Genomic DNA, 19,526 nt, shown 5'->3' with positions numbered 1-19,526 from the left:
TTTTTTTCTTATGTATTTAGGTCTAACTTAATCTGCATTGTGTTTTTCCTACTGGACTGAAGGGTTTTGAATGATACTTGGAATGTCAATGTTTTCAATTATGATTATTTCTACCATACTTTCAATGTGTTTTAGGCATGGACAAAACATTGACGTTGAATTGGCTTTATCTTTGTGAACCATGTGGTTGCAGCCATTATGTGAAGATTCTACTGCGCATGCGCGCAGGCCGCGCTACTGTTAAGTTAGCGTGTCCTCCTTCAGATTGAAGCCAGATGACTTCCATCTGCCGCAGTTTGCATTTTAAGCTAATTTAATAACTGCTTGACAGCTTCAATGCTTACTGTGCTGGACGTAGGTTAGTGTGATTGTCCAGTTTTAAAGGGGAGGGGCATATTGTGCTGTTATTTATTTAGTTGTGGCTGCAAATTCAATCATTATTTGTTTTGTCTTACAGACGTTGCTTTTAAAATGAAAATCACTATAGACCGTCATCCTTGGACCAAGCCACCAGAACGTGCAGGCAAGTGCTCACTTGATTGATGGCTCCTATCGAAGCCGGTCATGCTCTTCTTATAGCAGTGATTGGTCAAAAGGAAGCCAAGATGAAAACTTTTACCGACGGTCGCTGTACAGTTCACGATAACTGTAATGGCAACATTTAGGAAAAGGACACTCAAAAGTTGGCATGTTTGCTGCGAATTTAGGCTCATACTTTTTTTTTTGTTGTTGTCACCCACAGGTTTTGGATAACTGAAGAATGTCATGATCTGTTAATATTCAGGTAAATGTCCTAGTACTTGGCCTCGTCTGTTTAGATCTGGGGTGGGCGAACTGGGGCCGGTTGGTGCAGGTTTTTGTTCGAACTGATCAACTGCACACAATTTAGCCAATTAGATGTCCGCTGTAACAGGCAGGACCACACTTGCAATCAGCTTATGATCCTCCTAAGACAACTGACTGCTGAAAAGTTGCCCTCAGTTGGAACAAAAACCTGCACACACTGTGGCCATTTCTGGAACGGTTTGCTCACCTCTGGTTTACATCATTTGGCTATGATGACAAACTTGCCCTCACTGATCTTCTGATGACCTTTTTACGCACTGAGCCATGTCGTGCTAGAATGCCTTTGATAATTGTCTACCAGGATTATACATTACGTCTTTTCTCCTCCAGGAAAAAAAAAATGTGGCTTTGTGCCATTTGTCTACGAAGAAAAGCGATGCAGCGCCAATGAATGGGTTGTAAAGGCGGAGCTCATGGCTTAAACCAAAGTCTTGCTCACAGCATGTGGCCAGAGGTTTGTTTTCACCTGATTTAATGCCTGAAATGTGGATTTCTATGATGACCATTTCATCATGTGACTGTTGGATGAAGCATGCGGATATGGGACTGAGATTCCGCTCATAAATTTTACATTCTCCAAATCTGTTCAAAATGTTAAATATCTTTTCTTTCGCAGGTGCGGTTGTGTCTGGAGCGCAATAACTTCAATGCTTAAATAAAGTGGCCGTGGAACAAAGTTTGTATTCGTGTTTCAATTGTCAAGGGTTTCTGTTTTGGGGATTTCTGAATTTGACCAGTCAGTTCTTTGGAGAAAAATACGCCTGGAATTTGCTCTAAATCTTTACCTTTCTCTTGGGTTGGTTGGTTTGACTTGCCCATATAGACCTTGTGTTTAAAAAGTGGACTGACCACAATATCTTGAAATCACTAATACTCAATACTCTGCCAGTAAGCCATGGCAAAAAATCTTTAGCCTGTGATGCATAAACATGCAATGCCTGGAATGTGCAGGCTGGCTGAGACAAAACTGTGAATGGTGTCCGCTGAAGTGGTATTCAAGCAAGCTCGGTGCATGTGAGGCCGGGTGCATTGTTTCAAAATGCAATCCAACTATTTTGAAAATTTGCCAGAATAGCTCTTTTGGATTTATTTCCTGAATAAACAATCTCAACTGCAACTTGACAAATGCTCCGGTGCATCTTATTTGGTGAAGAGCTGCCTGAAAGTGGACAGCTGGTCAGCCAGGCCTGGTCTACGTCATTGGCAATCCAAAGAGTTTGCAACCCTGTCTGAAGGCAAGTCAAAACAGTCCTGCTCTGCCTACTTGAATTGAAACCAGACCTGGGCAACCTGGTCCTCAGTTGCCCTAGGCACATGAACAGGACACCAGGCACATCCTTGAATGCAAAGAACACTTGTATTGGTTTGATTTTACCTGGCCAAACTATAGTGAGTGTAGTTTTCCTTTTCATTCAAAAACAGCCTTTTTATGAGGAGAGACGGGTAACTGAAGCACCTAATGTTGCTTTCGTGTGATATCCTTTAAAGTTGGTGAAGTGTGCTCTAAGGCTCATCGGAAATTGACGTTTTTTTATGAGGTTTATTTAATTTGAGGGATAAACTGACAAATGTCCATGAAACCCGTACAAAAACAATTTTTGTGGATATGGAAGCCATCTCATTGAACATGTTCATGTGATGGGTGGTGACAGAAAGTTAACACAAAAGGGAAAGGTTAAGGATTTGATGTCAACATAACATACATGGGGCAAATGTGGCTGTAATGGCCTACTATTTGTCAATGTCTAAGTTCGCACCTTCATGAAGTTTGTACTTAATTTTTTTAAGTCATGGTGCGTGGCAAATTTTTTTAATGGGCTCAATGGAAAAAAGTGACCGCATGGGATCAACATGACATGGATGTAGCTAGGACATTTGCACTGATGGCAAGAATGGTCAGTATGGTAAATGCCTCCTTGGCTTAAAAAAAGGCAGGAGGTGCACTTTCATGTAGTGCACTCATCAGGCAGGGCTGCACTATTCATATTCTTCTGTTCTCATTCTTTGGCTGCTGAGGAAGTCCCACAAAGACACCCATGACGTCTCTGCTAGTCATCATTGCCCCGTTTTTCCTGCTCAATCTGCATGATGGAAGACACACCCTATGTCAGTAGCGATCGTTTACAGAATCAAGGTAAATAAGATATGATCCTTTGTTGGTTTGGTAGTTTTGACGTTCCACAAGAAAACCAATGTTAGTCAACCAAGGTAGCACTGGTAGCACCATTTAATTTGTAGCAGGTGAGTTCAGCATTTGCGTGGTAATGCAAGGGCAGGTTACACTAGGAGTTTCAGTGTGTTGAGGAAGAGAGAAGAAAAGGCTGGGCTAGGGACTTCCCTAGAGTCTTGAATCCTTTTTTCCACAAGAGGGCTCTCGATTCATTTTCATGAAAACAAATCTATCATGTCAGCAATGCGCACACAAACCACTGTGTACATCATGATATACCAATATGACTGAAACTTGATGAAAGGAAAAAATGATCGTCAAACACCTAAACGATTTTAAAAGTGAATTATGAAGCCACTTAGTTTTCCATTTTGCTCATCTGAATCAATTGAAAGATCTATCAGTCAATACCATCACTTAAATTTTTTATTTAAAACTCTTGATTAAAAAAACAGAAGATCACGAGCACGGCAACATTATTCACAAGAAAATATGTCACATATGTACAGTCATTGTGATCTCATGAATCCTTTCATCCAGTAAACAGAGATGTCACACTCAAAAAAAAATCTGCACCACAAATGTCAATAGCATAAAACTGCAGGAATAAGGCAAAAACCCTGTTCACATAGTGATTGAACATTAAGTATTGCAATTCATATTTCAGAAAATAGAAACAAAAAAATAGAATTTTGTCTGAGGAAGAGACGCAACGCATTCTGAATACAGTCAAGAGTCAGTGAATGCACCATATTTTTAATGGGTGTGAAAACAGTTGTCAGTAGTTAGTTGTGGAAAGCAAGCGGGGCGCAGCTGGCTGGGGATCAACCAAAAGTATTTATGACAAACAATGTAAACATCCAAATGTAAATTTGCATCTTCATTATCATTCATCATCCTAACCTGTCATTTTTCAGATTCCTAGACTTTGCTTGGTCAAATTCAATTAAGGCTAAGGACCCTTTCGTACAGATCATCAGTGTCTCGATCGGGGCTCAGGTAAAAGACTGACTTTCTTTGACCATCTCTAACGGTTTACACTTGCTGGTGTAGTTCAAGTCACTCAGTGCAGTTACTTGTATTTCCAGCATTCTGAAAGGTTACCGAATGGCCAACACAGAGCTACTGTTGTGTACCAATCTACTGAGGCATGACATGCTGCAGCAATCCCTGACGTGAAACCAAAAACAAAAAGAAGTTTGAGGTGGCATGACTGCTCTTAGAGGCACTGCACTTTTCTGAGCAGATGCAGTCGTGTACCTCAAGCTCCCACAGTGGCCTCCTTTCAGGTTTCCAAATCCACAAGACTAATTTAGTCCTGATGAACACGCACCCACTTTTTCTGTCAAAGAGCAGCAAGTTCCAACAAAAGCCACTTAAGAATCAGCATCTGGCACCTTTGGACATGGAGGTTCGATGAGGGGCAAGATTTGTCTCTATACCAGGTTGACAGGGAAATGCGAGGGAACATCTAACCAATTCACCTTCCAGTATAACCTTCAATAGACTTTATTATTACAGGAATCTTCTATGTAAATTGTCAACTACAAAGGCAAGTTCTTGGTCTGAATCATTTTGCTTACTGACTGCATTAGTGCAGTGTCCGGATTTATCACGTTCATCAATACACATTATCCTACAGTTACGTCCTTTTATAAGGTGTACCGATTTTCTTTTTCACACTTCTACCATCATTATTCAATTGCTATGTGCACAAGTTACTTTCCGTGTTCTTCATTGCTGCGAGTGGACATTTATATTTTAGCACATGCATTCAGGGTTTTCCTTTTGTCGCTACGTTAAAAGGTGCAAAGAGGAACGCACTTTAGTGACGGTTCTGTCACGGACAGTGAGCCTTCATGTTCAGCACAGTCGGCGTTCCAAAGCAAGAAGAAGCCGTCTTCCGATACATTTTCCAATCCTAAAGTTGGAAAAATTAATTGAATTGTTTAAGGCTTTTAACTAACAGCTTCTCTTTCTCGATTGCAAAACATTCTCAGTTGGAATGGCATGATACGTTCAAATCACAAAATACTCAGGCAATGAGAATTATTTTCTGGGTGGCAACCATGGACACCAACAGCAGCGTATGAAATATATTTACATGTGCTTGATGACTAGATCTCTGGCTGTCACGTGTCCCAGTCAAGTTCTCTGCAGGCGATACGGATGAGTCTCAACTCCAATTCAAAGGCATCAGGCCTTTCCTGAGGATTGGCCGAGAGCATCTGTCTGATCAGCTGCTTCATGTGGCTGTTCATGCTCTTCTTCCTGGCAGGGATAAGCAGTTCCATTTTTGGGTTCTCCAACAGCGCCTCCCCGAGGGGCACTATCTCAGAGCCCTGTTGCACATAGCTACCCAGCAGTTCCTTCTGTGTCTCCACATCTACAAAGGTTATGCGCTCCACCATGGCCCAAATGATCACACCCAGAGCAAAGATGTCAGCCTTGGCAGTGTAGTGTCCCTCCCATACCTCAGGAGCCATGTAGAAATCTGTACCGCAGGCGGTGGACAGGAAGCACTTGTTGACGCTGGCTGGCTCCTCTGGATTGAGCCCAGAGGTGGAACACACTTTACTGAGGCCAAAGTCAGCAACTTTCAGCGTGGGTTCCAGAGATGTGCAGTCTTGGGTGATCAGGATGTTGTCTGGTTTGAGGTCACGGTGGATGATCTGGTTGCGGTGCAGGAAGGCCAACGCACTGCCCAGCTGTAGCATGAAACTGGTGTTTGTCTTGCGACTGGGCTTGCGGGAGAGGAGGTAGGCGTTCATGTCACCGCCATTGCAAAAGTCCATGATGAACCACAAGTAGTAGGCACAGCATGGGTCAAAGGTGATCTCACCCTTCAGAGACGTCTCAACCAGCTACAAAACAAAATGGGTAAAATGTCAAAATAGTTCCATACCTCAGAAGACAAAGTCTGATACCCACACCCCTGTCCTCCTACTCAAGTCCAGATATTTCCATGCAAGTTGAAATTTGCTCTTGCTTATTCGTTGTTCATCGTATATTTGTTTTGTATTATAACTTACTATTGCACGTTGCTACCAACTCTGATAGCCTCCTTACCTCCAGGTAAAGTGGAGAGCTGGAACCATGGCTCATCCTCTGGGCCAGTTGGTCCTGCTGCAGGATGCACTCCTCCAGATGGATGACATTTGGGTGCTGACTCTGGATGCTACTGAGGGCCCAGAACTCCCGCAAGGCAAGCTCCACATTTTCTGGGGTGTGGCAGCGGATCTTTTTCACAGCCACACGGGCACCCGTGCGCTTGACTACCGCCTCATAGACCACACCATAGCTGCCACGGCCCACCTCCTGGATCAGCTCGTACTTCGGCTGGCTACTGACCATCCTGGTCCTCACTGAAGAGAAGCATAGTTGTTCTCAATTATGTGCTCTCGATTCCCTTAAAATATATTGGAAATGCAAAATAATTATTAAATACAACTTTGTTGGATGTTCATTTAATAAAAAAACAGCAACAACTTAGTTTGAGAAGCAACATTGCTTTGTAACAGCTGAATCACTTACATTATGGCTTTTGTTGAGATATGCAATATACATATTTGTTGCCCAACTAGACTCACATTGGTTTTCATACTCTGACTTGACAGGGATTGCTCAACGGTCCTTCTGCACAGTCTAAAGACTACACAGAACTCAACCATTTCAGTGACCATCTTCCGGTGGTTACAAAAGTTGCAAACGACCAACAGCTCAAATGTTTAACATGTCTTTTGGTTATTGCGCGAATAATTAATCATGCAATTATGATATAAATTTAAGAATTGTTTCATTATTTAACAAAGAAAATGACTGCTGGAAATGACACATGAAACAGTTGTCAAGTCCGAGTGTCAACCTTACTGATGCATCACCATGAAAGGCCAAAGTAACGTGGCTCGAGGCAGAAGGTAAACAGAACACATTCAGGCCACGTGCGTCTGGGGAGTTGACTTGGATTTCCAACGAATCGCCCCGCGAGTTAGCACACAAACATGTCGCCCATCAATACTTTCTTCAACAGACATTGGGGCGTTGATAAACTATTATACATGACATTTGTTAAGATTCGGGTTGGTTTGGTTTGCCAGTCAACATCCACAGCACTGAAGGTACTGACAGATGCACATTTGAGTTTCCAAGTTTGAGTGAGAAGCGCTGCTTCCAAAGAGATTTGGAAGCAGCGAGACGATTAGCAGCTAACACGCTGCTGGGCTAATTAGACACAGTGCTGTTAGCTGACAGGCTAAGTGCTAACCGTGTTGACGGTAGCTGACATTAGCTAATCACCAGCTAACAAAGACACTCACTGGCATGCTCGCCATGAACGCGGACATTTGCTGCCTTCTCTCAGCCTGATAGCATACAAACAGCCCGGGACATCACTCACGTTGTATTCCGAACGCAACATGTCCAGAGGTGTGGGCTTCAACCACATACGGCGGCAGATTGCTGGCATCATTTGTGGGCTTCCTCAGACTGCCTCGCAGCCATTAACGCTGCTGCACACAGTGCGCCGCTGCGGCGGAATCTCACCGCTGACAGCGACACCCTTCAAAATAAACTATTCAAAGCGAAACACTTGCACAAAGCTGTGTGTTTAATGGAGTCCATCAGTTTGCCAAGGCATTGTACAACGTGATCCCTGTCTGTTCTCCCATCGATTAATCTCAGTGCGCTCAGTCCCGGGGACTTTTAAGACACTTATTAAGTGTAAAGGTTAGAGAGGTATCCAGCCACATTTAGCAAAGTTTTCCACAGTAAGATTTGATCCCGTCTGAAGTCACCTCCAAATAAACATCAAATAATAATAATACGCTTCATTTATATGGCACTTCTTAGAATGCCGTTCACAAAGTGCTTTACAGGCAAAACAGCTAAAAATGTTTGTACTTGTTTGACCACGAAGTTGGACAGTTAAGCTTTCATCGAGCTAGAACTAAGTTAGGACGCTACTACATCAATGCAAGCCTGTGAAAGTGAGTTTTTAGCAGTAATTTAAATGTGGCTGCTACACACTTTCTCTCGAGAAACTCTGTCATAGGCTGCCTTCTGATCCACGGACACGGTGCAACTGCTTCTGACCTTCTCTGTACTATCAGCATCCTCAGTGCAAATAGCAGATCTGTGCTGCTCTTTCTCAGCATGTAGCCATACAGCTGCTCACTGATGCTGACTTCTCTTCTAATTGTGGAATCCACCACTCGATCCAACATCTTCATTCTCTTTATCTCCTATATTACTCTATAAGTGTCTACAACATCTTTGGTCCTAAAATTCACCAGAATGTTTCCACTTATTAGGCAGTCAACAATGTCTCACATTGCACACCTCAGCAGGGAAGAATGTCGCTCCAGTTCACCATCCTCTCCAAACCGAGCTAATCCTCTGACCTGACCCACCATCACGCCACTGTCTACCCTCCTCTCTCACTCCCTCATTGTTTCTATTTATCAGTTCCCTGAAGTCCTCCTTCCTTCTTCCTCTCCTCACTTGATAATAGATTCCCATCTCTGTCTTTCATCAGCCGAACTTCTCCCTGCGATCCCGTTAAGGTCTTTGTGGGCTTTAAGCTGCCTCTGTCTTTGCTGTCTGTGTATATTTCAAGTACTCCAGTCTACTCTCCTCATCCTTTCTGCGTAGTCCATGTTTTTCTTTTTTATACTGATACTTTCCCAAACCTCATCTCTTACACCACAAAGTCTCCCTCACCTGATGGTGTCCGTCATGACCTTCACTTCTTACTGAATACAGAACAACTTTATTTCTGCCACAGTCACTTCCCACCAATGAACCATGCCGTTCCCTTTTATTGACTTTGGTTTTGGCATCAGTAAAGACAATATTACTTTGTTCTCCTGCTCATATAAGGACCCAGAACCAGTGAACCCACCGTCTAGGAATGGCTTCAAAAACAGTACTGTTATATTGTGTATATATTATGTATGAGGAGGTATACATGATGTTACACGTCAACAGTACAAAACGGGTGGAAAGGAAATTTGCAAGAACTGCACAATATAAGTGGCGTGCCTCTTTTTTGGGGAACGTGTTTCTAGTGTTTGCTACGTGATCGAATGAAGGGAGCGGGGTCAAATTCTGCGTTTGAAGAAAAAATGATCTCACTGCCCAGGCTTTCAAACGAGAATAGTCACGGTGAAGGAAAGCTTAAACGTTTACATAAAACACAAAATTATATCCCAAGAGGGAAAAAGGAACACATGAACCACGAAAAGCTAATGAATTCTCTTTTTTAATAGACTTTTCGCTATGTCTTTTTACAGACGGTGCCTGTCTCCGCCCTTGTCACGCCACAGGAACGTCTGAACCAAGGCTATGTTTTGATGGCTCGGTCGTCGCTGCGGGGAGAGCTGCGGCAGCACCACGGACAGCGACGATGATCCGGATCCGGAGGAGAGCGCTTGTGACCCTCATCCTGTTCACGCTCTTCATATTTGGAACCATAATGGGCCTGCGGACTCTCAAACCCACCGAGGGTTTCTCGAACCAGACACCGGGGATCGGCTTCGTTGCGGGTGCGGGTGAAAGGCTCGTCAACGGCAGGCCCGATGTGAAAGGTGAAGCGAACCAAATTCAGAGTCAAGTGGTGCTGAGCAGTTCGGATAAAGACTCGAGCATATTCTATGACGTTCATATATTCTACTACCTGTGGTACGGAGCCCCAAGCCTGGATCAGAGATACATTCACTGGGACCATGTCCTTGTCCCACACTGGGATCCGAAGATTGCAGCCAGTCACCCACAAGGAAGACACACGCCTCCTGACGACGTTGCGTCTAGTTTTTATCCCGAACTGGGACCCTACAGTTCCAGAGACCCCCGGATTCTGGAGTCCCATATGGACCAGATAGAAGCTGCTGGAGCAGGTGATATGAGCAATTTATTTCATATTCCCGAAGCTTTTCTTGAGATCATTTATGGTCATGGGTGGCTGGAACCTTTCTTTGCGGATGCAGGTGGTTTAGTAGGTTAATTAGATTACATTAGATATGATATCAAACAGTTGCACACACAATCTTCACTTTGTATTTTCTCTAAAGGTTAAGCTTCAATTAGCCTCGAACTAAAAGATGCGACTCAAATAGGCCTAGAACAGTGTTTAAACACCTTTTTGATTGCATTTTAGTCACCCACATGCATACAGACTGCAGAAGTACAATATTTCCAAAGGCTTTGTCCGTAACAACCAAAGTCAAAATCTTCTCCTCTCCTTTTTCCAATACCATGCAATCAGCCAACTGTCAATGCTGGAGTATATATGAAAAGGGCCATTCAGGAATCCCTTGTACATGTGCTGTGCATGTGTGCTGCTGAAGTGAGTTTGAGAATGCACATATGCACGCCACACCTCAGAATGCTGACACAGATAAGCTATTACAATGCTAAACAATGTATCTAAAGTTTTTTTTCTTTTGGTATTTCAGGGGTCTTGGTGTTGTCCTGGTACCCTCCTGGTGTGGCTGATGATCACGGGGAACCCACCGAGGGTCTTGTTGCTGCTGTGATGGATGCAGCCCAACGACACAGCATCAAGGTCATTCTAGCATAATTCCTGTAACAATAGATAAAAATAAAACATGGTGGCCAAAAGAGTGCAACACTGATAACACTAAAGGGCCATTATAAAAATAATGGTGTTTTCAAAAGCTCCCTAAATAACCAGGTTGCTAGTACTTGTGACTCTCTCTTTGGTCTTTGCTGGGGGGAAATTAATCAGAAGAAATCTCATCCCCATTTACAGCCTCACATATCTCTCACATAAAGTGGTCTACATGTAATGAGAATTTGAACTTACTTACTTACTTGTTCAGCAAATTAATGCAGTGACAGAAACAACTGAAAACATAAAGCTAGCAGAACAGGAGCATCAAACCTATCCACAAATGGGCTTCTGTGGTGGCAGGTTTTTGTTCTAACCATGCCGGCTGCACCTGACTAACTATCAGGTGCATGATTGTGACAATCTTCAGACACCTGACAGGTGAAACTGCGTGCTCTTGATTGGCTGGAACAAAAACCTGCGCCCTCGGTTTTCTCCCTGTCCCTCCTATGGTGGATCAGTTCATTTGGGGGACAACCACTCGCTCCTACTGACAATTTCTGACCCATTAATGTCTCTGGATTAGGTGAGCAAACACATGCAAAACATGGGTCATCCTTAAAGTTGCCACAATCTGGACTCGAACCTGCAAAACCTTTTCATGCAGCGCTTGCTAACCACAACACTCCCTCATCATGCTCAGACTGTTGAATTGGAATGTGAATGAAATGTAATTTTTTTTTAAGAAGAATGTGTCTCTCCAGAATTGGAGGACACGTGACGGCCCCAGCTACGTATGTTCATATATTCAGTGCACAAAACGGGACAGCAAGCACTTGTCTTTCAGTGAGTGTAGGGTTTGGCCACAGATGAAAGTTCTTCTGGTGTGCAGGTGGCGTTTCATATTCAGCAGTATAAAGGAAGGACAGGGGAGAGTGTCCATGAAGACATCAAGTACATCATTAACAAGTAAGTTTGTCAAAGTACGCTCAGGACAAGATGTACAAATGGAAACTGAATGATCAACATTCTTGGTGTTCGTATCGAGTCCTGTGTGTTAACTGCCTGAAGATGAACATCACTTGATTCTTTCCGAGAGGGTCGAGCAGGTCGGGTGGAAAATAAACTTGTCGGTCTCCCCTCAGGTACGGTACACACAAGGCCTTCTACAGAGTGCGTTCCAGTATGGGCCAGGTCTTACCGATGTTCTACATCTACGATTCCTACCTCATCCCTGCTGAGTCCTGGGCTGACTTCCTGACTACCAAAGGCTCCACCAGCATCAGGGGAAGCCCTTATGATGGAGTTTTTATTGGCCTGGTTGTGGAGGAGAGGCAAAAACACGACATTGTAGCCAGTGGCTTCGATGGAATGTACACCTACTTTGCCTCCAATGGCTTCTCTTTTGGCTCCTCCCATCAGAACTGGGATGTCATCAAGAGCTTCTGTGATTCCCATAATCTACTCTTCATCCCAAGTGTGGGTCCTGGATATGTGGACACAGCCATTCGACCATGGAACAACCACAACACCAGGAACCGGGTCAACGGTCAATACTACCAGACCTCTCTGCAGGCTGCGCTGTCTGTGCGACCAGACATAGTAACCATTACATCTTTCAACCAATGGCATGAGGGCACACAGATCGAAAGAGCTGTGCCAAAAAAAACAGCCAACCGGCAGTACTTAGACTACCAGCCCAATCAACCAGACCACTACTTGAAATTGACCCGCCAGTGGGCAGAGAACTTTAATAAGGAAAAGGACAAGTGGCTGTTGTAGATCAGTTGCCAAAGTCACATAGGTCCCAGTGCAACTGGACAACTCTTCCAAGCATAAAAGCATAAAAACAAAAACCACAGACCAACATACAGCACCAATAGAATGCTTTCGAGCAACACCGGGGACAGTATCTGATGATCAAGACTTTCTTCTGAGACTGGTTTTTGCCGAAATGCCTTTACAAATAGGATCTGTACCAGTTAAAAAAAATGTCAATACATTTTGGCCATCTTAAACTGGGACAGGCACAAATAACCCATGGCTCTTGCTACCTATAACAGTGGATTATAAATGAATTTGTCAAGCGTTGGTGCACACATTTTTAAGACGTCACATCTGTTGGTGGAATGAGAGTTTATTTTACATAATAAAAAACAGTCTACAGTAATCCTTGTCTTTTCAGATCCTCGTAGGTCTTCTTGTTGACGACATTGCCAACAGAGTCCTCGTACTCCTCCTAAGAAGGAGAAGCAGAAAACAGGTTCACTCATCCTTCTGCTTTCAATACACAGAATTCGATCAGGGAGAAGCTCGAGGGAGGGATATCAACAACTACAGATATTGTGACATGACCATAAGCAAGTATTTTTCAGATCAAGTCATCTTCTGTTAAATATGGGACTGCAAACCTCAGTGTCGGGTTGCCATCGTTCAGACGCCTTCTGTGACTTCAGCTTAGCCCAAACTGGTGAGGAGAAACCATAATGAAAAGAAGATCTACAATATAAAATCTGACTGAGGATAAAAACCCCTTACGAGAGACTGCATCTTCGATCTGGGTTACATTAGCAAAGTGAGCCGTGTTTGGGATTCCCAGGCAGCGCATTCCGTGAGCATGTCTCCATTCCTACAAGTAGACACAGTTATGTTCAAAAACTTGCTAAGGAGAAATGGTGAAAGTGTAAGTGTACATACTGCAAAGTGTCTCTGGAAAGCTTTGGGGCCTCTGTAGGTGTAGTTCCCACAGATCTCACAGTTATAGTTGATGTTAAGTCCGTGGAGTTTGTAGAGCCAGTATGGGATTGGCTGAAGGGAGAGACAGTGGGGGAAAAAGGTGAATATCAGGCGGATAAGCACACCTCAGAGAGTACCCTGACAAAGCTGTGCCCTTGCTAGTGGCTGTGCACCAAGTGTCAGTATGCACCCCTGAAAGTGTAACAGTGAGTATGTGCTTGAGTGTCTTCGCCAGTGCCAGAATCAACATACAAATGCTCAAGCATTCAAATTACTGAGAAAAAATTGTGATCGATGGAAAAGAACCTCCTTGGTAGCAATCAGAATAGGAGTTGTCATTGAACAGGCCTGGCCAACATGTGGCCAAATGAGCTGCCGAACCGGCTGCGATTTTGGTCAGGTTGCTATTGCGATGATCGTTCATACAGGAAATAAGAGAAAAAAGTAAGAGCTATTCCGGCGAAATGTCAAAATATTGTTCAAAGACTTTCAATTGAGTTTAATTTTGAAACATTAACATTAAGCCTCGCCATACGTTCAATTCTGATGCGAGTCGTGGTCCCAAGACTTGGAGCATCAGAGACACGATTTACAGTACTAAGTCCCATGTTTCACTTTGTCATTGTTTCATCTATTATTCATTGTTGGTTGTCGTGAAGTCCATTTAATTCAGTGGAGTGAAGATGAGACGCTCCGGTCAGCAGCGTTGCCGTTATCGGGGCGACATTATTGGTGGCATTAGCCATGTAAAAAGTAAAATAAATGGCGCACACATTTCAATCTTCGCCACTTGATATTTCAAGGAGGATCACAGTAAAATGTATGAATTTAAAAAATATGTGCACAAGAGACATAGGCGAACCAGCAACCTTGCAACACACAGGGATGTGCTTTAACCGTTATTCTGCAGCTAATTTTTGGAATAGTCGTACCTTTCCATCCCAGCCTAGTGGCAAATTCTTGGGGTTGTAGATGATCTCGTTGTCCTCATCTTCACTCTCACTCTCACTTATCTGTTCCTCCTCCTCTTCTTCGCGCTCCTCTCCGGTCCTGGCCTGCTTCCTCTGAACGTTCTCGTGAGTCAGCTGCCTCTGCTCCTGTAGCGTCATTGATTTCACATTGCCAAATCATGGGACAATCTTCAGATTTGCTCAATCCAGACAGAGTCTTCCTGAGACTCAGTCCTCCGTTTACCATCCCAACACTAGACAGTTAATTTTGATTCTTATTATTGTTTTTAATACTTGTATCCTGAATTTGAAAATGTCATGTCAGACCCACAAAGTGACAAAAGAACTAAAAGAAACTCCTTCAGTGAGAAACAGTTCAACTTGCATTCAATGAGGGGATAAAACTTCAAACCAATTATGTTTAGACTTTAATATCCACCTGCCCTAGAGTCCAATGAGACCAATGTCACAGTAAGTTAAATAGATAGAAAATATTTCACTGATTTTGGGGGTTCCGTGATTTTATTGCTGCCCTTATGCCAACCATTTAGAGAACAATCCTGTCATCTGTCACTTACCCCAAGAACTTCCACATATTCATAGATTTGAGCTTCCAGGAAGCCAATTTCCTTGTTCCTCTCTGTGTCTCTGTTCCAGACAGACATAATGAAGACATTTTAATTCAGAAATATTATCAAAGATGATATGATATATGACACAAACACACACTCTTACTTTTTGGGGCCTTTGGCTTTGGGGTTCTTAGCAAAAAGAGATGGATCAAGGGACTCCAAAGATTTTCCCTTTGTGCTGAAGAGCCTCTGGGCTCTCTCTTCCAAAGTTCTGTCAAGGATACATGAAAACACGTGTTCAAAGCCCAGGTATGATTATGATAAACTTAAAAAAGAAGACTGTAAATGACAGGATGGAATACTAGAAGCCAGAGATTGTTTACATCCACGAGCAGAGAGTCATACACCATCATCAATTGCTCTTGTCATTAATGAGTCGCAGTTTAATACACAGGGCTTCCCCACCAGGATTTTTTGAGACTGTCGGGGAGACACTTCGCACGTGACAAAGCAATACAATAGCAAAACTTGTGTCATGTATTTCGTGGATTATCAATGGTCAAACTCATTATAATTGGGAATCCTTGCATGACCAAACAAATGGGGAGCAAATGGGAACACATGGGCCCCACTTCAGGCGGCCTTCTGAGTGGTCCGGTGGAGTTCTGTTTGGTGACAGCCATAGTATTTTAAATCATGATGAAACAACACATTTTGGTCACACACAAGTTTGTCGAAACTGATCTGAAGAAAATGAATCATCTTATTTTGCAGTGGCAGTGCACCACGGGATTTACATGTTGCAGAAACCCTGATGTATCCAAATAGATCTACATCCAGCTAAACAATCCAACTCTAAATCAGGCGGTCATCGCTGGATCTCATTCAGGTTCAACAACATGAATGAAAAGATACAGAGACAGACACATGGCTTGATCAAGTAAAACACTGATTATCAGTAACTTCCACTGTCATTCTGCTGTCATTTCTTGTATTAACAATACATTGTGATAATGAACCAAAATGGAACTACTGCTTTTCCAGTTCCTGCAGTGCTAACCATTTAGCTCCTGATGATGAACTATAATAATTCTGACAGAGCAAAAGCAAGCTTAATAAATAAAAATGCTAGTTATAAAATTAACTTTAGTAAACCTAAGTGATTCTCACCCTCCACATTTCAATCCCAGTGCCATGAGAGCAGACTTCAGTCTGTCCAGACCCAGCGACGCCAATTCCTTCAGGAGAAATGAGAGACTATTTAGTTTTGTCTATAGACATTCAACTCTGAAACATGGCTGTTGTCCTCACCTCCCAAGATGAAAAGGCAGACAGGTCCAGATGAGCTCCAGCATGAGTCAAAGCACTGCTTGCTTCTTTCTGCAAGAAACCAGAGAAACCAGAAAAATACTTCAGGACATTGGACTACAAGATCGACTAAAATAAGGAACCACACTAACAGGCCAGCCAGGAAATGTGCCACTCTCCCACTTTTTCTCAAAATCAGCCAGCACTCTGCCATAGAGCTCGTTGTGGTCCAGCAGAGGCTTGACCCTGTCAGTGTAGTCCTGCAAATACTCCAGTAGCATCTCCAAATACCTTCAGAGGAAAGCACGGTCAGCACACAGAAATGTGGATGGGAAATCTTGAACTTGCCTCTTATACTCAGAGTTCTTCCTGTCCTTTGGGATGTCGAAGAGCTGGTCAAAGGAGGACAAGTAGGTGATGTACTCCAGCTTCTGCAAATTACAGGTCACAGGTTAGCAAAAGCGAAAAAGATGGATGCGCTGGAATGATTCATTTATACCTCTGCTCCCTTAAGGTTAATGAACTTCAGGTAGCAATCATGGAGATCCAGGTAGCGGCCATACCCTTCCTCATCTGTGAACTCCACCAGATCTGTGGAGACATAGGTTAGCGGCTGATATGATTTCTTCTTCTGTCGTAAAAAATTTCAAAATTGAATGTGAGAATGGATAAAGAAAAAAAGGGCCAACAAATCTTATTTGTAGATCCAATGGTGCACATTTTCTGCAATATCCTAACAGTGGTAGTTAAAAATAATAATTATAATATGTAAAAAGAAAATCAAAAAACATATCCATTAATTGAGAAAAAAAACACTTCTGCAGTTAATAGGCAGAGGCAGAGTGACAATTTAGCATATAATAACTTTTAAAAAATAAAATATAAACTTACTGTAGGCGAAGGCTTAAATTTAGTAGTTTGCAACAGAAATGACTTACTCTGAGCTTCTTCACTTAGATTATCTCTTGCTTTCAGTAGTTCTTCGAACTCTGCAGACATGGGGATGGAGATCTGGAAGACATGACATGACATTGCAGCCTTGTGTTATAGGGGTTGCAACTAACGATTATTTTCAGTTCCTTTGACTTATCTTTCATTTTCTTTCAGTTAATCAGTTACCTTGGTTTGCATCTATTTTAACTTTCTATTTAACCTTGAGCTGCTTCCATTATCTGACTTGTGAAAGTGACAGTTGTACTCAAACAACATACATTTTTAAACAAATATATTACAATAACGACACATAATAAAGTGATTCAAAAGGGAATGGGAATTGATGAAATTTTAACTCTTCTGATTCAATTTTTCGATACAACTTTAGGATTTAGCTCCTTAGTGATTCTCAATTAGGATCAGTAGATTTGGGTTTCGTTTGGATTTCAATTCTATTTACAATTCTACTTGCTGTAACTGTATCATAACCATTTGTAGGTTGATGAAGAGTCAAATCGGGCTGCAGCAGGTTTTTGTTCCAGCCAATCATCTTTACACCAGTCAGGTGACTAAGGACTCTAATCAGCTGATTGTCTGGTACTGCTTGTTTCAGCTGATTGTTTAAACCAGGGGTGTCCAAACCGGTCCTCAAGGGCCGCAGTGGGTGCATGTTTTTGATCCAACCCAAATAATGTACAAGTGTACAATGTACAACAGCTTCACCAATCAGGTGTCTTGAGACTGTAATCAATTGACTCTCAGTCTGGTGATGCTTGTTGCAGCCGACACCCGAATGGTAACTCCGGCTAACCGCAGGCGAAACCAATGCTAATAGAGTTTATTGTTTTGGACGAGCAGCTGAGTTCAGTTGTTGGGGACCGTAAATGTGGGCGTGTATATATATATATATATATATATATATATATATATATATATATATATATATATATATATATTACTAGGCTCATGTAATCAATCTAAAAAAAACTGTGTGATATAGTTGAGGAGGAAAAAAAGAAACTGGGCCTGTAGGGACTTTCATTTCAAAAAGGTCTGAATGGCTAACATTAACGAAACAGGTATGCGTTATGTGTAGTTCGTGTGTGTGTGTGTGTGCATTACAAGTGAAACTTCCAGGTCTGGACAGGAACATGTATTAATCCCATGTAGCAGGAACCATGAAATCGTTGACAGTGCTGCAGTACCTAAAAACTTTCCCTTCAATGGTCATGCTTGAAAGCTGTTGAATATTAAACATGACACCTAAAATGATGCATTCAGTGTAGTTTCCTAGTTCGGTTGTAGGTGTCATTATCGGAGCAGGACACTACACATGGTTACTGAGAAGTCAGACTGAGAGTACTGGACATGAATGAAAAAACAAGCATGCCAGTTGCGTGAATCTGACTTGCGTGACACCATGAAAAAACATTTTGTGGGGAGAAAACCTACCTCATTTGGATGCTTCCTGTGGAATTCCTTGATCTGTTTCAGTCGGTTGTAGAACTCGATAACCTCATTCGGACCTGAAATAGCTGCCAGTTCATCCTTCCTCATGCTAGCAGAGCGACAGATAAGTTATGGCAATGCACGATGGATGAATAATCACACAAAACGGTGTATAAAACGTACCCATCTTTGTCTTCATATGAATCTCTGAGACTTGCGCACACATCCATATACCTCTATAATAAAGAGGAACAAAATCCACGTAAAGAGAAACGAATGTGAAAATTAAGAACGAAATGGCGAACTCAATAACTGGTGCTTGTATTACTACTCGTAAAAAAGTAAACTATATACCGAAAAAAACTTTGAACACATTTTCCTTTCACGCGTTTATAGATTGTTGCAAGAATTGTTGTCGCAGAATTACATGCACCAATTAAATTATCATTCAGTGTTAAAACCAATAGCATTGTTGCTAACGATGGAAGCTAAATCAGTCTTACTTACGTCCATCATGGCCCTCGTCCTGTGGTCAGAATTAATCTGGTCCCGTAACTGGAGAAAAAGCACATGTAAAAACATTCCTTGAGTTTCCTTTTTCTCTTAAACCCTGAATGAAGTTATGCCGCAGCCGGAATTCGATGGCGAACTTACTGTAGATTTCTTGTGTAGCATTTCTTTTGTTTTAGCGTCCATTAGCCTTTCCCGTTCTTCGTGGTAACGACGCTGTTGCTCTAAAATGCTCTCCATCTTCAGTATACGATAGCTACACCTCAAGTGAAAAGAAAAATTACGCCGAAATGGACACGAACCGATAGACAGAAAACAAAACTACGTCGGGCCCGCGTTGTTTCGACTTAGCTTCCGTGTCTACGCTACGCATGCGCGAATGCAACCTTTAAAAGAGTCGAAGAAAGTTGAACGCACACTTGGTTCCGCACAAATTATATTACAGTACAGCAAGCGGTGTTTTATTTGAATACTTAAAATGTGAA

The 19,526-nt window shown here is 42.5% G+C and overlaps 3 protein-coding genes, 1 long non-coding RNA gene and 1 other non-coding gene across 7 annotated transcripts; 3 read left to right on the top strand and 2 right to left on the bottom strand.

Moving 5' to 3' along the window:
* The first annotated feature begins 541 nt into the window (after window positions 1–541).
* Window positions 542–678, top strand: LOC128758263 (small nucleolar RNA SNORA16B/SNORA16A family). Its single transcript, XR_008414467.1, has one exon. It is a non-coding gene; the product is annotated as a small nucleolar RNA SNORA16B/SNORA16A family (small nucleolar RNA).
* A 61-nt stretch (window positions 679–739) lies between these two features.
* LOC128757891 (uncharacterized) lies at window positions 740–1,522 on the top strand. Its single transcript, XR_008414408.1, has 3 exons — window positions 740–784; window positions 1,177–1,300; window positions 1,463–1,522. It is a non-coding gene; the product is annotated as an uncharacterized LOC128757891 (long non-coding RNA).
* A 1,818-nt stretch (window positions 1,523–3,340) lies between these two features.
* pdik1l (PDLIM1 interacting kinase 1 like) lies at window positions 3,341–8,780 on the bottom strand. 2 transcript variants are annotated; one of them, XM_053862202.1, is made up of 3 exons: window positions 8,354–8,780; window positions 6,086–6,381; window positions 3,341–5,880 (listed from the first exon to the last, which is right to left on the bottom strand). In XM_053862202.1, exons 2-3 carry the CDS (start codon window positions 6,368–6,370, stop codon window positions 5,149–5,151), a joined length of 1,017 nt encoding a protein of 338 aa, XP_053718177.1. In that variant the 5' UTR covers window positions 6,371–6,381; window positions 8,354–8,780; the 3' UTR covers window positions 3,341–5,148. The 2 variants fall into 2 exon arrangements, with proteins under 2 accessions (XP_053718177.1, XP_053718176.1); XM_053862201.1 differs by lacking the exon at window positions 8,354–8,780 and adding an exon at window positions 7,413–7,526 and having other exon boundaries at window positions 3,342–5,880.
* A 153-nt stretch (window positions 8,781–8,933) lies between these two features.
* On the top strand, window positions 8,934–17,918 carry maneal (mannosidase endo-alpha like). Of its 2 annotated transcripts, none has more exons than XM_053862199.1 (4): window positions 8,934–9,909; window positions 10,468–10,577; window positions 11,476–11,552; window positions 11,729–17,912. In XM_053862199.1, the coding sequence occupies exons 1-4, from the start codon at window positions 9,420–9,422 to the stop codon at window positions 12,363–12,365; spliced, it is 1,314 nt and encodes a 437-aa protein (XP_053718174.1). In that variant the 5' UTR covers window positions 8,934–9,419; the 3' UTR covers window positions 12,366–17,912. The 2 variants fall into 2 exon arrangements, with proteins under 2 accessions (XP_053718174.1, XP_053718175.1); XM_053862200.1 differs by having other exon boundaries at window positions 9,307–9,600; window positions 11,729–17,918.
* Window positions 12,303–19,426, bottom strand: sf3a3 (splicing factor 3a, subunit 3). Its single transcript, XM_053862198.1, has 17 exons — window positions 19,186–19,426; window positions 19,039–19,086; window positions 18,715–18,767; window positions 18,535–18,640; window positions 17,088–17,160; window positions 16,649–16,740; window positions 16,498–16,580; window positions 16,302–16,440; window positions 16,153–16,221; window positions 16,012–16,079; window positions 15,005–15,112; window positions 14,848–14,917; window positions 14,252–14,416; window positions 13,281–13,391; window positions 13,122–13,212; window positions 12,995–13,050; window positions 12,303–12,822 (listed from the first exon to the last, which is right to left on the bottom strand). Exons 1-17 carry the CDS (start codon window positions 19,279–19,281, stop codon window positions 12,745–12,747), a joined length of 1,506 nt encoding a protein of 501 aa, XP_053718173.1. The 5' UTR covers window positions 19,282–19,426; the 3' UTR covers window positions 12,303–12,744.
* Between the last annotated feature and the right edge of the window lie 100 nt (window positions 19,427–19,526).

Source organism: Synchiropus splendidus, chromosome 4, assembly GCF_027744825.2.
Source record: "Synchiropus splendidus isolate RoL2022-P1 chromosome 4, RoL_Sspl_1.0, whole genome shotgun sequence".
NCBI classification, from domain to species: Eukaryota; Metazoa; Chordata; class Actinopteri; order Syngnathiformes; family Callionymidae; genus Synchiropus; species Synchiropus splendidus.
The sequence above is the reverse complement of the archived record's forward strand: the minus strand, read 5'-3'. Positions and strand labels throughout refer to the sequence as shown.

Bases quoted from the DNA above. Each gene is read 5' to 3' on its own strand.
- pdik1l (XM_053862202.1), bottom strand. From the start codon at position 6,370: ATGGTCAGTAGCCAGCCGAAGTACGAGCTGATCCAGGAGGTGGGCCGT. The intron at 5,881-6,085 runs GTAAGGAGGCTA...TTTGTTTTGTAG, and splicing joins GCTCTCCACTTTACCTGGAG to CTGGTTGAGACGTCTCTGAA.
- maneal (XM_053862199.1), top strand. From the start codon at position 9,420: ATGATCCGGATCCGGAGGAGAGCGCTTGTGACCCTCATCCTGTTCACG. The intron at 10,578-11,475 runs GTCATTCTAGCA...TCTGGTGTGCAG, and splicing joins CCCAACGACACAGCATCAAG to GTGGCGTTTCATATTCAGCA. The intron at 11,553-11,728 runs GTAAGTTTGTCA...GTCTCCCCTCAG, and splicing joins ATCAAGTACATCATTAACAA to GTACGGTACACACAAGGCCT.
- sf3a3 (XM_053862198.1), bottom strand. From the start codon at position 19,281: ATGGAGAGCATTTTAGAGCAACAGCGTCGTTACCACGAAGAACGGGAA. The intron at 15,113-16,011 runs GTGAGAATCACT...TATCCTTGACAG, and splicing joins CTGGGATTGAAATGTGGAGG to AACTTTGGAAGAGAGAGCCC. The intron at 13,392-14,251 runs GTACGACTATTC...CTCTCCCTTCAG, and splicing joins CACTAGGCTGGGATGGAAAG to CCAATCCCATACTGGCTCTA.